This window comes from Lichenostomus cassidix, chromosome 4A, assembly GCF_008360975.1.
Source record: "Lichenostomus cassidix isolate B80296 chromosome 4A, HeHo_3.0, whole genome shotgun sequence".
NCBI lineage: Eukaryota > Metazoa > Chordata > Aves > Passeriformes > Meliphagidae > Lichenostomus > Lichenostomus cassidix.
In genome coordinates, this window is record NC_139485.1 from 9,876,031 (window position 1) to 9,893,593 (window position 17,563).

At 39.4% G+C, this 17,563-nt stretch overlaps 1 protein-coding gene across 3 annotated transcripts in view; it reads right to left on the reverse strand.

The window, feature by feature from the left end:
- GRIA3 (glutamate ionotropic receptor AMPA type subunit 3) overlaps positions 1–17,563 on the reverse strand; it is a 141,830-nt gene that overhangs the window by 106,661 nt on the left and 17,606 nt on the right. For all 3 annotated transcript variants that reach the window (XR_014852229.1, XM_085060440.1, XM_085060439.1), the window contains exon 3: positions 1,573–1,812. Coding sequence is in view for 2 of the 3 variants with exons in the window: in XM_085060440.1 (XP_084916566.1) it covers positions 1,573–1,812 (240 nt within the window). In the remaining variant the exon portion in view is untranslated. The remainder of the gene's footprint in view (positions 1–1,572; positions 1,813–17,563) is intronic.

The window sequence follows — 17,563 nt, forward strand, 5'->3', positions numbered from 1 at the left end:
ACTGCAAATAAATGCAAGTTTGAGTCTGCAAGTCCCCACTCCTGACTCCCATTGCTATTTCAGTAAGTCTGATAGTCATGTCATCTAGACAAGTTCTAGGGAACCTCTCACTGTTTTGGATTATTTTTCCAGTCTAAAGTACCAAATTTCTTGAATGACTGGTGAAATTCTTTCCAAAGCAAATTTTATTACCCTGAATCATGGTAAGTTTCATCAGTCCTTGAACACATGATGTTTTACTTTATCACATGCTGTAAGTTCATCATATTTGGCCACATCAAGCCTTTCTTACTCAGACAAATGGCTTATTCACAGCAGCTTTCATCTAAAAGTGGACTAAGGCAGAAAGACAGGTGTATGGGTAGTGGTTTTGAGATATAAGATTTAAGATGTAATGGCATTCTTAACTTCTCCATACTTTCCTACTTGATCTCACAGCTGGTGTTTTTCAGTGCTAGAAATATTTAACACCTCGAAATCATTCAGAAAATTAGAAACTCTTGGCATCCACCTAAATCAGACTAAAAATTACTTTCTTTCAATATATGATTTTTTCAGGTTTTAGTTGGGTTCTCAGTTGGGTGATGCTACTAACCTTCACTGTGAAAAGCACACCCACTGAAGACTTGATCCTAACAATATGCAGTAGCCTAAGGAAATTTTGTCATGGGAGCCAGGAACAAAATCTAAGCTTCTTTGTGTTTATCAAGATCTCTTTGATCTGAAGAATTTCTTAAAGCTGCAAATCATAGGGCTGATGAGAAGGGCAGTGGCACGTCTGTTTGATACAAAAAATGCTACCCAGGTGAAATCTGTAACAGAGCAAATTCCGTACACTCAAAGCAGGCAGTAGCCACAAAATTCCTCACAGAAAATGGTTTCTGATGTCTGTATCTCTTTTTTACAGCATTTGCTACACTTTCTGCTTATTAGTAGTTGACAATTGGCTTAAGTGTGAAAACACTGGTTTTAGTATGTTTCCAATAGTGAAATATAACTGGCCATTCTTGGCATGCATCTCAATTTGTCTGTGGAATGTGAGATATCTAGAGCATCTTTTCTCCAGCCAAGCCCTAAAGCACCTTTCACACTACATGTTTAGACCATTATTGATGCTTAGACATCTCCAGAGCATATCTGAGCATGGATTGCTTTTGTCCAGTGACAGAAGAAATGTGTATTTATGTAAAGTGGTGTGGGATTTGCAATGTTATGCACACTGCAAGGTCGTCCTTATCAGCCTGTTTCATAGTGTTGACTATTTACTTCGCAAGGACTCAAACACCCTGGCAAGTTTGGAGTCTGCAGTTCTGCGGAAATCAGGCATGCCAATTTGAATACTTACACTGCTAACACTGTTCTCAGACAATCTCTTTAAAAATGATCAGTTATATGAAGATGCCTTCTTTTCATTTATCTAGTCATTTTAGCTCCTTCAGAACAAACTTGTTTTCTAGGACCATCAGAACGTTCTACCTACATCCAGAAGAAAACTGGGCTGCACATACCAACGCTGGTAGTACTTAGAGCAAGCTATGAAAGAGAAGAATCAGTAGAAATGCTGGTGCTTACCCCGTTCTGTGTCATAGAGGTACACAAACTTTTCCCATTTGTAGTAGGTCAAGAGACTCAGGATGGCCCCTTTCAACGCCGGCCGCATCTGGATGACAAACTGCACATCTGCGTCTGTGGGGAAGCTGGGGGTGATGAAGGACGTGTGAAGGGCTCCGCAAAACGACGTCAGGGTGTTCATGGACATCTGGTCATAGAATCCAAAGATGGCATAAACTCCTCTGGAAAACTGTGAACAGACTAAGAAAGACAGACGAGGGTGTTAAAAAAATCTGAAATATAATGAATGCAACCAAACTTTCAAAGTATATTTGAGGTAAGCCTTCTAAGCATTCCTGAAATTGTTCTGTATGATGCAGCAGATGGAGTGAATTAATGAGATAATATATAATAATTTTAGTGTAGCTGTAAATTGTACCAACTTTGTAACAATTAAACTGGCCTGAACACATTTATTTTTCGGTTGTGTTTTGTCCTATGTTGTTACAATCCATTAATCTCTCTTTATTCTGTAAAAATGGGATTACATTGCCTTCCTCCCTTGAGTAGCACCTTGAGAGCTCTGTGAGGAGCTACATGACAAATGTCAGGTCTGCCTAAAAGTCAGAATGTTAAAGTGTAGTTTTTCCTGGTATCCAAACTTGATTCACATCTGATTCAAAGACATCTGGATGCTTTATTTCCTTATAGTCCACAGCTCTGAAAACTCTGTGGTCTTTTTCAGTGAGAAGTTAAGGTGGCTTCTTTACTGAGTGTTAAAATCTTTCAGAAGCAGTTTGGAAAATCTGTGACTTATTATATGACAACACAAATGAGGAGTAGGTATTGTTACTTCATGGGACTAAAGCTGATATCCCTTAAGAGGAAGGCTTTTAGTCGTTAACCATTCTGCTGTCCTGAGGAAACCATCTTGTACCAGAAAAAAATAAAAACGCAGACAAAGATGGTTTTTTTCACATGTACTTGTCTGGGGAAATACTTCATTATTTCCCATCCTTTACAGAGATTGAACAATGACCCTTTTGGACAAAAACGAAAGTATTTCAATTTATAAACATGGCCAGCTTCATGGGAGTTGCAGGAAAAAGAGCTTCTTTGTTGTTCAGCTCTGTAGGAAAAGTGCAAAATTCTTGTGACCCCAGGTTCTTTGCATAGAGGGAATCTCCATGAGAGATAGTGAGGGAGCCTGATCTTTGAGGTGCTGGGGCTCTGGATCACAAAAAGACTGCACAACTGCAATACAACACAGCACAGCAGAACTTCTAATCATACCATTGCTGGACTGGGATAAGCAAGTCCCATTTGTAATGAAAAAGTTTTCCAGAAAAATGTTCATTCAGCATTAACAATTTCACTTGTCAAGAACTGGATTTAATGATTTTCAACCAGCCCCATTAAACACTTTTGCAAAAATGCTGCATATTTAACTTTGCAAAAAGCAGGGGGAAGTAATTACCAGTAAGGAAGACATGACTTCTATGCAGAAATGCACAGCATTGTAACTTCTGAAAGTACTGTCACAAAACATTTCCCACCATCAATGCTACCATTCAGGATCACTAAAAACTGTTAAAGTAATTTTAAAAAGGATTCTCCACAATATCAGCTCATTGACACAGCATCATGGAGAACATCTAAAATTGGCAATCAGGTGTGAAAATCTGATTTTCTTCCTGGAGCTCCAGATGCAAAAACTAGAAATGCTGTTAAGGAATTTCTTTAAGTATTTAAGCCACTGTAACAGGACATGATCAGCTGTGGTACCAGCAGCAAAAAACAGCTGCTGAGACACAGAAAGGAAATAAGAGGTGGTAATTTCTGAAAGGAAAGTTTGCAGAGGTTCTCAATTACAGTAAAGATATAAAAGAAGTTATAATACAGTAAGAATTTATTCCCAGAGGCATGACTGAGGAATTAAATACACTGTTTAAAAAGGCATTTTGTTAAACTATATACCAGCAGGATATAAAGCAGAAAAGCTACCATAAAAATTATCTGCTGAAGGAACAAATAAAAAGCATTAACTTACAGGTAGAAAAAAAGGGAAAACCAAAAATGACATTAGGAAGTCTGGCAGTCTCCAAATCATTTAAATGGTGTGTAAAACCCTCTAATTCCATGGGAATAATAAGAGAAGTGGGATTAATGGAGCTGAGTATCCTCACATACATTGAGTCTCACTGATCAAGCTTCTTTTACATATTTATTAATGGCCTAGTTTACTAGTTTTTATGTAGATTTTGTACGGCAGAGAAAAACAAGTATTCTAGGAAACATCCCTTCTTGCAATGTAAACAAACATATTCTCAAAGGTCTCCTGATCCTAAAATCCCCGAGTATTTCAAACAGTCCTGGATTCACCCATTATTTCTTATCAGGTGTAAGACTGAGCAATACTTCTGAGCTGTGACTCAACTGAATTAAAGTGTATTTCCATTGCAGATTGTGCTCGTTAATGTAAAGAGCCCATCCTCAATTCTTGAGTAGTCTGAGAAAAAAACTAGAGTCTGTGAACAACCTGACTAAGCAGGACCTTCTCCAAGTAACACCTCAGAGCCAACACAGAGCTGCTGCCCACATGGAGGAGAGAGCTTCTGATTTGGTCCTTCAGGTATTTGCAACTGTTTTTCCTACTGGAGGATCACCAAAAATATCTTCTAACAAATGCAACTACTGCCCACTCTTATTTCCCCTGGTTCAGGTTTGTATTCACTGCAGATTTTAAACGTTAACTCTTTGACAGACTGTCTGTCTTCTATCAGTAGCTTATTATTCCTGACTATCTATTCTGAATGTACTGTAGGATGACAAAATTCAGTTTTACTGTCCCATTTAAAAGGCAAATAAACCTTTGTTTTTATAAGGAAAAGCTAAAAGACCAATTATCTTGGTCCTCAGTGTTCATTTGCATTTTTGAACTCACAGTTCTGTTGAAATTTTGTAGCATTAGGACTTTCACACAGTTTGTGACCTAATCTCCTCTGTGATCAGAAAAATCTATTGAATATCCATGAACCCACAGTCATATTGTTACTTGTTTTCCAAAAAACAAATGTGCAATTACAGTCATTTTAATTACACTATTATTCTAGCATCACTGAGCTGCAAGAAAAAAATTTAAAAGGCTAACTAAGCCTTAGCCTTAAGCTCTTTTTACAAAGTACTTTCTATTAACAATCAGAACAATCTCATGTTCGAGTAAGAATTTTGGTATTTTTCCTTAATTAATCACAGTTGATTTATGTTTGTTTTTCCGTATTTGGAATATGCAGATGGTCAAACACATACTTTGGCTGTTAAAAAATTATTTGGACAAGGCTTGATGCAACCTCATTCCCCAAGAAAAAAAGCGAATTTTTTGCTGAGGTATGAAACTGCTCTTAATTATGTGGCTGCGCATCTGTTTCCAAGGACAGCCCATAACCAAGTTGCTTTATAACCTGATCTGAAAAAGTCTGAATGTCCAACAATGAGAGAGAGGTCCTGAGCAGCAGTTAGCCAGTGGGAGAGCATGAGAAGCAATTATTTTGGCATTAGGTGCAAGGTGAGTATTTATTAATCGAGATTTAACACTGGGCTTGTTCTCAAAGTGAGCTGCCACATGACATTGTGTCCAGGAGAGAAAGTGTTGGTATGGCAGAAGCTTGTGAATTCTCAAGCACATCAAGAGAGGATAAGAAACTTTCAGGCCATGACAGACTGGTGTTTCCTGCCGAGGAAGGAAAATGCTCAGAGCAAGAGTGATAACAGTGGTAAACACAATTTACTTTAAAAAACCAAAACAAAAAAATCCCCCCAAACCAAACAACCAAACTGCAACTGAAGCCAAATAAATAAAAATCTAATTTTCTGTACTGAATAGCAGCTGAGCCATCCCAAGCATCAGTGTAACCCAATGAACCTAGACTTTTGTTTTACTTGCATTTCCATCCTCCCTCTGGTCAGATCAGGCCCACTGCTGAAACTTGCTATGATTAACCAGACAAGATTTTTTTTCCACTCCCAGCAAGTGCAGAAGCAAGATCCCAGCAAGGCAGCAAGCCAGAATCTCAAAAGATGCCCCACTTCACACAAGTTATTAGATGCTTTATGTCTTTTTAAAATTTATTTTTGCCTTCTAATGGTATTCAGTTTTTCTACGTTTTAGTGACTGTGAGTATTCCTGACACAACAAGGTTGTACAGGCCCTGACATTTCTACTGTCTATTGCCTGGAAGCTAAAGTCAAAACTTCTCTGACACCTTATTTTTTTTTTACTTCCAGTTCTTACTATAAACAACTGAAGTGTTACTAAGAACATTTACAAGTAGGTTTGGATTTTGCTTGTTTAAAGGAAAGATGTATAAAGCCAACAAAACAGATACGTTAATGGTGGATTGTATTACACCATTTCCACTGGATGATATCATTAATGACTGAATTGTAAAAGTCAGCAGCATCCTCCCAGGTGTGGCACCCAGTGCACTTCTGCCCTGGATGCAACAGCCCAGTGGTTTTGGAGACAGAGGTTGGAGGTTACAATACCTCTGACACTCTTCCTTCTTCATTACTCTTTTTATGAGCAAATTCCACTTTGTCCATATCAATTTCTTCAAAAGTAGGTCTGACAAAATTGCCCTGTGTCACAGGGGCACTGTCAGCCTGCCCCAGGGATGCTCCCACAGCTCTTTGGGAGGGAAGGCACTGCAGGAGCTCCATCTCCGCCGGCATTATCACATGCTGCTCACACCAGTTCCTCAGTTTTGTGTTCTGTGTTTCCCTCAGCTGTGAAATAATTTTATTCCCTCCACTTTCTTCTGCCAATTGTCTTGGACTCCAGACAACTCTCCCTGGCAGCTTCAGCCAACAGACTAATGGGACCACTTTATAATGGAATAATATGCAGCCTATCTCAGAGCAGTTGCCATTTTCTAGGGCTCCATCCCATGACTTCCTTGCTGTAATAAAGCAAGGGTTACCATTAACATTACCTCTTACAGTAAGAATACAGACCTACTCTTAGAGAGACAGACAATGCCTCTACTGCTTGCTTTTGCTTTCATTTCAATACACAGAATGAAAAGCAACAACTCTACCTTGAGCCCTGAGGAGATCAGCACAGCAGTGCCCCTGCATGCAGAATGAGCTACTTTCAGGGGGCTCCAGGCAACCAGACTTGAGAGCTTCCTTTAAAGATAAGCCCATCATATTAAAAATTTAAAATGAAGTGAACTGCATTTACCTATAGCCAATAAAACCATCTTTTACATTTTCATTAAGACATTTAATTCTGTCACGAAGAAAATATTGCTTAAAATTCAGGTGAGTAAAGATGCATTTCTGAAAACAGCTATTTCTGGATTAGTTAATAGTGAATGTTCCTGGGGGCAGGAGGGAACCAAGGAAGCTACAACTTGAAATTGGATACAAACCTGCCTGAGATATTGGCTATGACAGGACTTCTCATCCTACCTAGAAAAGGATAAGCCCTCACAAACACAAAAAAATCCTCTGAAAACAAATAAAAAACCCCAATGCAAAACCTCACAGCAGAGCACAAAACAAAATTATGATTTACTTGTTACTTCATTTATGGCATCAGTTTTCTCAATGATAAAAGTGCAATGTTTTATCTAGTTATTTTTATAAAGAACTGCTCAGCTTGCTTTATTCTATCTAATGCTTTCTTCAAACACACACACTTCCTTCAGTTTGCATTTCTTTTTAGCAGAGCAAATAAAATAAAAACAGCATGTTCAGGCACCAGGAGGGGGACATTATTAAATTGCAAATGAAAGGCATAAGGATTAATCCATTTATATTTTACAAACCATTTACTGGAAAGCAATTCACAACACATGTTCAAATTCAAGGATCCCCAAACACTCTCTGGTCAAGATCCTGCTCAAGATTTGGTCACCTTATCACAACTCCATCACACATTGTTAAAGGAGCCTTTGTTTCCTATCTGCTTTTCAGGATGACTTTGGAACCCCAATCCCAATTACTGTTCCTCAGTGTTGGGTGCTGTGCAAACCCATCACGACAACCTTGCTTTCCTTCAGTGTGCCCAATTACTTATGACATACTTGACTCATTAAATTTTACATATTTTGGCTTTTCTATGTACGACTGCAGTCAAATAAAACCCTAACAATGTACATGAATTTGTTGTGCACAGGAGCTTCTCTTCACACTGAAACATTTATGTGAATTTTATGAGCATATGAAAAATGCCACCTTGCAATGACAAAAATGAGCCACTTAGGCTGTAACAGTGCTAGTGGGAACACCAGCAGCACCAAGCCTCACACGTGCCATGATGTCCATTAGCTCAGCTTCAGTCAGGTGAAGACAAACCAGAACCAAAACCTCCCTGGCCCAAACTGCCAGTTTGATATATATGCAAAGGAAAGCTTTAGTACTTAAAAAACCAGCTAGTATATTTTAAATGCCAATAAAAGGGGCATTCTTGAGCGCCAAACTCTAAGACAGGCTGACACAACCTTGATTTTACTGAGAAAGCTGTGCTTAACTTTCTGAAAACTGTTCTAGTCTGAGAATGTACTGCAGGTAGGCTAAACAGCTTCCAAAAGGGAATACTGCTTATGTTGCTATTTTGTACTCACTGTTTAGTTCCCAAGCTACTTCTAAACCAAAGATGGTGTAGAGTCTGAACTACCTCTGTTTTCAGGTTACTGGTCACAAAGCTAAAGGAAAATTTTTTCTTTTTTCTGCAGAACCTTGTTAAAACTCAAAATGAGTCTTTTGTCACACAAACCTGCCAAATTATAATATATGTTTTGCATTAAAAAAATAAAAGAAAAATCACTTGCCATTCAGAATCTCTGTATTTATGACACATTTCTGATAGTGGAAGAGACCCAGGAGTCAATCTAGCCAGTTTCCATGAAAAGTGTCAGCCTCTTATCAGGACCAAATTATAAAAGGATTTTGTTTACTTGTTACACACTATTTTTTTAAAAAATACCATTGATTCAGAGTACTATTACAGCTTTCCTTTTGGAAAGCTATGAGTCAGATAATAATGACTCATTTTGAAGTATAAACCATTGGAGTTTGAAAGAAATAAAATAGGGTTTTAAGCTTAAAATGGATTAAAGGTGAGAGAAGATAGATATGTGCCATAAAAATCAATTGATTTTTTTTTGGAAGATGATTTAAAAAACGTGTTAGGTACTTAAGGACTACACTTAGGTACGTGCTGTTCAGAATACCACATTATCCTGCTTGTGTCATTACAAGATGGAGTTCAAGCTCTCAGACCAGGCAGCACAATTTATAACCAAGTTTTCTCTTATTAAGCCCGTCCTGGCAATTCAGGATCTTCTACTGTCAACAAATCACTTTTCATTCTGATGCCATCACCCCCACAAGCTACTCACAAGAAACACTTCCTTTAGTTTTAAAAGAAAGACATTAAACACATACCACACAGTTTTAAACAAAGAGCTTTGAGAAAGAAGACTTTGTAACACCGTTGTAGAACTCAAATTTAAATGCTGTGGATTTGTGTTGTGACCTCTACTGCTTTCTGCCTCTGCAGGTCTTGACACCAAAGCAGATGCTTGCAGGAGAAGCAGCAAGAGGCTTCTCTTGGTAGACAGTTAAACTCAGTGCTGGAGAGAACTGGAAAGGCAGTGGTTTCTGCCTTTCAGACCCTAGTAAAGAGATGTTTCTGCTCAGTAACTCCAGGATGATCAAAGCCTTGCCAACAGCAGCGTGTGCAATGCCAACACTCTGCTCCTGATTGCAGCTCCACCATCCTGGATGCTTAAGATTTATGGCATGGGCTTCCTTCAGGTTCAGAGAGTGTTAGAGACTTAACGAGTGGATGTAAAGCAGTTCATTGAGCTCTGCCCTTCGAGAGCTTTAGCCTGTTCTGTACCCATAACCACACACTCCTTGCTCCATGAACCGTGGGAGATGAGCTAACACCTGTGTGAGAGAGCCAGAGGGCCTGGCAGAGCTTTCCCCAGCAGAGTCTAAATATATTCCCAGCAAACAACGATCCTTTGCGTTCTTCACATCCAACACTCCAACTCCTGTTTCGTGACTAATCTCTGCAGAAACATGGACAGTGTGCATGCAACACAAATATGTAACACTCACTCGAGTGAAATAACTTGTTTCCATCTGTTGCACCACTTGAAATGCTTTTAATTTAATCTCCTATGTCATGCCTGCCTGCTGTGATCACTTTGGATTGTAACTGTATCTCTTATTTTCTGAAGCAATTTTTCTAAAAGTGTTGGTCTAAGGAAAATATGAAAACATTTGTTCTTTCAAAAATTGCTCAGTTATAACACTAGAAAATTTATCAGCCATTTATTTACAAGCAGAAAATATACTCTATTAATATGCATATTCTAATAAACACAGTAACATGAATGCTTCTGTAAGTATATTCAAAGTAATGAGAGTTCCACAAGCCATTAATCACTCTGCCTTGGAACAAAAAGACATGTTCAAAAGTGCTTTTAATATGAACTTGACAAGTTGTGGTAGACCAGGGAGTACCCATGTCGCTATTGTTACCTTCTTCAGAGATGATCTATCTGAACAATACTTTAAACAACAGGCTAAGGGGAAGCAACAGCTTTGTGGTACGAAGAAAAAAAAATCACACCCATCAGAAAAGGGCAGCATTTTGCAGTTGAGGATGTTAGGCAGAACACAGGGTTGAATCAAAGAGCAGCAGTTAAAGGCAATGCTGTGCCTCAGAGCTGAGAATCAGCAGCAGTGATCTCCAGCACCCCAGCACTCTGAAGGGATTTCTCATATCACTGGAACATCTCAGGATGGAGGAAGTGAAAAGGCAGAGGCATATTATTAAATGTATGCTTGTTCAGCAGATCCTTCCCTAAGTGATTTCAGAAGTTGACTTCATTCTGGGCCACTGTGGTGAAAGGCAATAAATCAAAACAAGGCTCTGGCAGTGTGATGAAAGATGAGCTGAGTCTGCTGAGGTGGTGCCATTTATAGGCCTGTGGGGATATATTACACAGGATGAGATAGAAGAGGCAAAGTGGCCGACACACCTGAAGCACTGAGCTGGGTAACATTCACCAGGAGGTGAAGGTCACTGTTAAGGTTGTCCAAGGAGAAAGGGGATGTGAACGCCAAAACAGCAGCTGTGCAAGCAGCCTCCAGCTCTGGAGGGTTTCCAGTTGGCTCTATGTATGCAGAGCATGGTGCTGGCTGACAGACAGCCCAGCGTACCCAAAGCAACAGTCCCTCACACTTTCCTGGAGGCTCTGCAATGGTGTTCCAGCAAGCACTGTCATCACTGCAAGTACATCCTGGACCAGTGGACTGGATTTCACATTTCTGTATCTCCTCCCCTGTTCTACTCAAAGTTCATGGGGCTATGAAATTCTCACTCTTGTGTCCCATTGCTGTCAGCCTATCAGTCTGAGAGGCTTCAGATCCATTCATGTAGAAGCAGAAAGAGGATGGCTGTGAAATCTGGCTTAAGCAGCCAGGGAAATTATTTGGAGATGCTCCTTAGGGATCCAATAAAGCACCCACCAGTATCACTAGAGAAGCTCACATGGAATTCAGTGAGAACTGGACTAGAACTGAGAGACCTATTCACACTGAAAGAGCAAACTACAGACATGCCACATCAACTTCCCAACTGCCCTTACAAAAGCATAGCCCCATCTATTTTTGTTCCCGATATAATTTCTATCTGCCTTAGTCCATGGAGTCCTTCTTGCTACCAACCTCCTGGACCTTCATGATCACATCTGACAGTAATTCACAGGCCAGTACCCTCAGCTAAACCAGAGCCTTATTTACAGGGAACAACAAGAATATTATTCTTTATAAATTATGCATAATCACTATTTATCAAGCTGGGTTAATTGGCACATAACAAAAGAGTTGTCTGGTGCACAGCTGAGTAATGTGGAAGCCAAAATTGATGGAAATGGTACAGCAAAATCCTGATTGTGAAAGAAAAGTCACATTGCTACATGGTAATTCTTAACTGATTGCTGCCCTTTCAGAGCAGGAGCAGGAGGCCAAGAGAGGCAGACCTACTTTGAAATTACATGTTAATCTCAGAGGGTTTGGACACACTGTTATAGTTTTAAATACTGGTTTAAAGTCTGTTCTCAGCCACCTGCATAGTGAAATGTTAACACGGTGCAAATGCATTTTTTGTGCTCCATGAAATGCTGCTTACATTCCTAAGCAGAGAACAATCTCATTAATCACCAGCAACAGCACCCTGTGGTCTGCAGGGGTATGTGCAATGTTGATGGAGAAGTGGGGCTCTTCCCATATCTTCATGTGACAGAGAAGAGCTAACTGCCTCATGCCAGCTCCAGACTAGCAGCCCTTTGGCTCTACTCAGGAGATCCTGGAAGTCCTCATCAGAGCCCTGGTGTGTCATGAGACAGTGGCAGTGTGGGCAGCCCTCGGCTTTCTCTGGAACACACACACCTGAAGAACCACAGCTTAATTAACCTTGCTTTGCATGTACAGAAGGTTTTACTAAATGTTCCTACACCCTAAAACTGTGCACACAAATCTGAGAACACGCTAAAGTGTTTTGATGGACAGACACAGAACCATGTGCTCAAGACACTGAATCAGAGCTGAGGGTCAAAATACCATAGTGCTCACTCTGGTGGAAGGCTCCCCTGCCATAAAGTATTACAATCCAGCTGTAGTAGGGGCTGTCAGATGATTTAATCTGATTTACACCATTACACTTCCATACTTACTTGGTCTCTTCTCTATTAACACTTACTAAAATCTCTCAGAGCAGTAAACCACCTGCAAATCCATGACTTCAAAGAACAGCCTTCCTTTCCCCCGTCTCTCTCTTCCTTTCTCTCTCACTTACTGGAGAGTTAACAGAAAATGAGAAGACTCTTGTAATTTCCATTCCTATGAGTTAGAAACTCTTTTACACACAAACATCATCCAGGGCAGAGAATCCTCCTGTGATCTTGCCATGTGTGGGTCTTATCAGCGTAAGTATAAATGAATGCAGAACCACAGATATTTTTCTAAAGATCTGGATTACATTATTGCCATTACAGCTCCTCCATATTGGAAACATGGCTAGCAAACACAAGCTTTCCTCTGAAAATATTCTGACACTTTATCAGAAGTATAAAAAAAATTCTTGTCTCTGGCTTTTTACAAGAATCACTAAATCTGCTAACAACTTGCTTGTACACACCAACAAATTCTGAGCATCCTGCAAAACTACTGAGTAAACTTAGAAGGGAGGGGAAAAAAATAGCAGGGGGAAGTCCAAAACAGCAATGTTGCTGCAACAGTATCCAAGCTTTTTCTGGTTTTGAGAACAAAAACGCTAATCCCTATGGCAGAAAATAAGTATGAATTTGCAAAGAGCAATGCACTGTGGATCTTTCCCTCAGTAAAATACTGCAGCTCTCAGTCTTTGACATACTGTAAGGAATTATGCCAGTTATGGGGTATTGTTCAGCCAAGGAATGAGCAGATGAGCCTCACCACTGTCTCAAACACAACTGCACGACACCCAAATCAGTACAGAGCTGGGGGAAACAGCCTCAAAAGGGCTGTGGGTATCTCTGGGACAGTAGTTCTGACATCCAATCTACCAAACAGCTCAACTGCAGCACCATGGATGACAGACAGTAAATTCCTGTGCTTTAAGGCAATTTCTCACAGGGCTGTGGCGTTCCTCAAGCTCTGCAGAAGACCATTGTCACCCTGAAGGTCTCTCCCCGCTGCTGCTCATCCCTGGTCTGCAGCACCACCTGTTCTGGGAGGCCAACCATGGAACAAACAGTGCTAAGGACAGGAAGGATCTTAGAGAGAGATGAGACTGGGGAGAGTCACTGCCAGCTCTGGATGACACAACCACACTCACAGCAGGCACAGACACAATGATGGGAGGAACCATTGCATGAACTCAATGAACTCGATTAATTTTTCAGCTGCCTTTCAAAAAAGCTTTTAAAAAATCAGCTTGCTATGCACGACGGAGTATGAACGGATATGTGACCACAGTTAGAGATTGTAAATAATGCCTTACTTTAATTTAAATGAGCCCATGTCCTACCAAATAAAAGCTTATTAAATTTCTGCTTTACTAATTTCTTATGAAGTAACTCACAGTATCTTCTAGGTCTTATAGATTAATGATTCTGAATTTTAACTTGCAAGGTCCAGTGCCAATTTCAGAGTAAATTGAAAATATTTGTCTCTTGTTAGAACTACTGTAATAATCAAGAGAAGCGCTCAGATCACCCAGCAAAAAGCAGCTCATCACAAAGTTAGGTTCCAAACCAGGAAACCTCTCTTTCTCTGCATCATTCACAAATGGATCTCAAGTAATTCTACCCTGCCTAAGCAGCAGGCAACAGAAAGGGCTATGATAATATGTCCTTGTGTTTGATTAAACTGATACACTGTAGGAGCTGATGTTGGGCTAGCGCTATTGAATTTTCCTAGTCGGATTTTCAAACTGACTCCCTGACAGGGTCAAGCTTTTTAAAGCATCCCATCAACAGACTATTCTGGGACTTGAAAATTTTGTAGGCCTTGAATAGATTTATTTGTTGAACTCAGGTAGTAAAGCTTTTCAGATAGATTAATGGACTAAGTGAAGTGTCTCTCCAGACTATAATAGGAGGCTTAAGAGACCTCATTTTCTAAGAAATGTCAGCTATAGGCACAGAAGACTTCTTTGTAGTCTGATTTTCTCCATGTATTTTCCATTTGCACGAGCTGGTCCAAGCCCTCCTTCCCACTGGCAATGTTATCAGTGAGACAATACCTTTCTATAACAAAAATAGCACAGAAACTTGCATAAGAAAAATGAATTTGATAACAATAGAATGACTTTCTCATAATAATTTAATAAGTTGAAGACATGAAGATTTAAATCCTCCAGAAGAGCTGCATAAAAGGGATTGATGAATTCATCAGCTCTTCCAAGCTTCCCAAAGAAGCCCAGACAGTATTTCTTACCTCCTGTTCTACAGATATCACCTATAAAAGAAAAGCAGGCATTCAAGCCCCTCTATTATGCTGTTCTTTGCCTCTGGGGCTAAACTCACTGTTGAATCTGCTGTAATCAAATGTGACACATTTAAAAATATTCTGATTTGTTTCTAATCTTTCTTATTAGAGTAATACACTTCTAACCCCCTTTCTGGTTAAGAGCACGGTTCTGAACTCTTAAGGTACTGAATAGACATAAAGCAAACAACTGACGTTTATAGTTCTCCACTAAACCAAGCAAAGTCTGCAAAACCACGCTAGAAGCAGACACAGGCTATTGCTAGTTTTAGTTAAGCACTCTCAGTATATTCTTGTATTTCAAAAAGTCCTGAGACCTACAGAAACCATACCAAACAAACCAAATTATGAACTCCATGGATTGAAAAATCATGGACTGCTCAGAATTTTGTATGGGTTTAGCAGTATACTATTACATACAGTTCTTTTTTCTTGTTTTTGTAGAAATAAAAAGAAGGCAAAGTGATGGGACTAACAAACACAGGAATGTAAGCCTGTAACAAGTCAGCAATTGCTACCACTTACAAAAATAAACGAGAGAGAAAAAAAAGCTTTTTCCATTCTGGTTGACTGTTGTGTTGGCACTATGAGTAAGGACAGCAGGAAGTAATTTTACACATAGTGTATGTAATCCATAAAATAATGCTGTCTCTTTAAGCACAGAACCATTGGGATTTTATTGTTTTAATCTATGTTCGATGGAAATATTTAATTCCATCAAAATTATTGGGTTTTACAAGGATTCAGTGATAGCCAGCTTATAGGAGCCACCTCTTCACTCTGGAGGAAATGAAAACTACACTGAATTCTTCCTCTAATTTTGTTGAGGGACTACAGGAACAGAGAGATTGACAGTAACAGGGTAATTCAGTAACCATGAATATATTGCTACACATTAGTTCCAAAAGAAGCAAGTATTATTTAAATACTCTTTTTAGGAAAAAACCTTCCTTTAAAAATCTACTCATGATACAGTAATTGAAAATCTTTCTAAACAGCACCAGCAAACACACCCAGGTTGTGCCCTAGAAGGAATTTCCAAGCCATTTCATGTCTTAGAAAGAAGTACAATTTAACTCTTGGCTCCAGATCCTTTTCTAAATTGCGGCTTCCCTTCACTTATTTGGTCCTACTCCTGCTCTCTCCCAGCACCCAAACCCATTCAAAAATAAAACATATCCTGCTATCACACAATTCATTTTGAATAAAAACACAAGAGGGAGAGTATTACTGGGAATAAAGAAAACTATGGAAATGCCACAATTAAAATATTTTTTTTACCAAATGGATGGTTCAAACAAATGTAAATAAGTTCAGTATCTAGAATTTTCATTACTTCAGCTAAGCAGAATAAATGTGATGGGTCAAGTCAATAAGTGAAACAAATCATACTCTAAGGAGCTGTAGTCTTCTGATGAGCCACATTCTGAAGTCTCTTTCTAAAACTGTTGTATCTACAGAGTCCATTCAAACTTCCCAAATGAGAGAGAGAATCCAAAGCACAGCCAGCTAATTAGAGCCAACAATGTGGGAAATGCAAGATAATTAAATTCCTCTCCTAAAAGATTTATTTCTGAATATCAGTTTTGGGAGACCAGGGGGGAGCAAGCGAGAAATTAATCTCACCCTGGAAAACTGAACTCATCTTTGTGAGACTCTCCTCAGGAATGGAGCAATAATATGGTGTTGCTTATTAAGAAATTGATCACAGTAATATTACACAAAGATGCTGCTGTGCATATGATTTTAAATTTTTTGTCCTTGATGTAAGCAGACATTGTCTGCACAAACAGAAGACGTGTTTTTAATCCATAACACAATTACAGTGAAAAAGAATAAAACTAAATCTGAATCAAATGAAAAATATAAATAAACCCCAAAACTTCTCAAAAATAAGAACTGTCAACCACAAGAAGAAGGGCTCTTCCTCTAAAGCATAATCAGAGTTTTTGTGTTAAAAAATGTAATTGCTGCCCAATATTAGAAAAAGCTACCTGAATGGATGACTCTGGAAGGATGGCTCAGGTGAAGAACTTGGGCTTGTGATTAACTAGATCTGAAAAATAACCAGTTATTTAAGATAAGCAAGCCCACACGTCCTCACTCTCCTGAAAGGCAACAAAAGCCACCCCAAAGCAGACATTTGACTGACATCTAACAGAGATTACACAGATTGCCTCTTGCAAGGGATATTGCTACTCACAAAGAACAAAGCTGGGGCCTGAATTAGAATATCCACACAGCATTTTACACAGCTGAGCAGACTGCTGAAAGGCAAGTTTGGACATTAGGGTGTCCAATTTCAACATCCAAGTTCTCCAACAAGGTGTTAATGCCCTTATGGACAAGTGCACAGAACAGTGAAGAAAATAAGGTCTTTTAGCTACAAGCCCTATGCAAGCAACCTCTCAAATAACAATATCACCCTTTCTTACTTCTTCCTCTGTCATTCTTTTCTCAAGAATCTGGATAACCATCACAGGTAGTCTTTATTACCACAACTGATCTTGTATCTTTAAAAGACAAGAAGGACAGAAGCAGTCATACTGCAGCTTCACAGAAGAATGAGGCAATTCTGTTCAGGGAGGGACATCTTTCCTTAGGATTCACAGGAAATTTTCCCCTTTGCACTAAAGTGAACTGTAGAAAATGTCACAGTTTTCCATAATTAAAGAAAGAGAGATTCATCACTGTACATTTCTCCACCCTCAAGCTGTCCTTTCTGCCGAGGAAGCCAGAAAGGCAAAGCTATCTAGCAAAAATACCTGCTTATCACCTCCCAAGCTGGCTGAGTAACTTGACACTGCAGCTGAATAGTCAAACTCACATCCACGCTTTAATTAGAGGTAAGGGGAGCACCTACTGTTTGCATTTACAGTCTCTCTGGTTCGTGAGCAGCAGGAGCAAGTTCAGCCATCACAACTGCTCAGCTTGTGCTGCTCTGATGCATCGTTTCAGC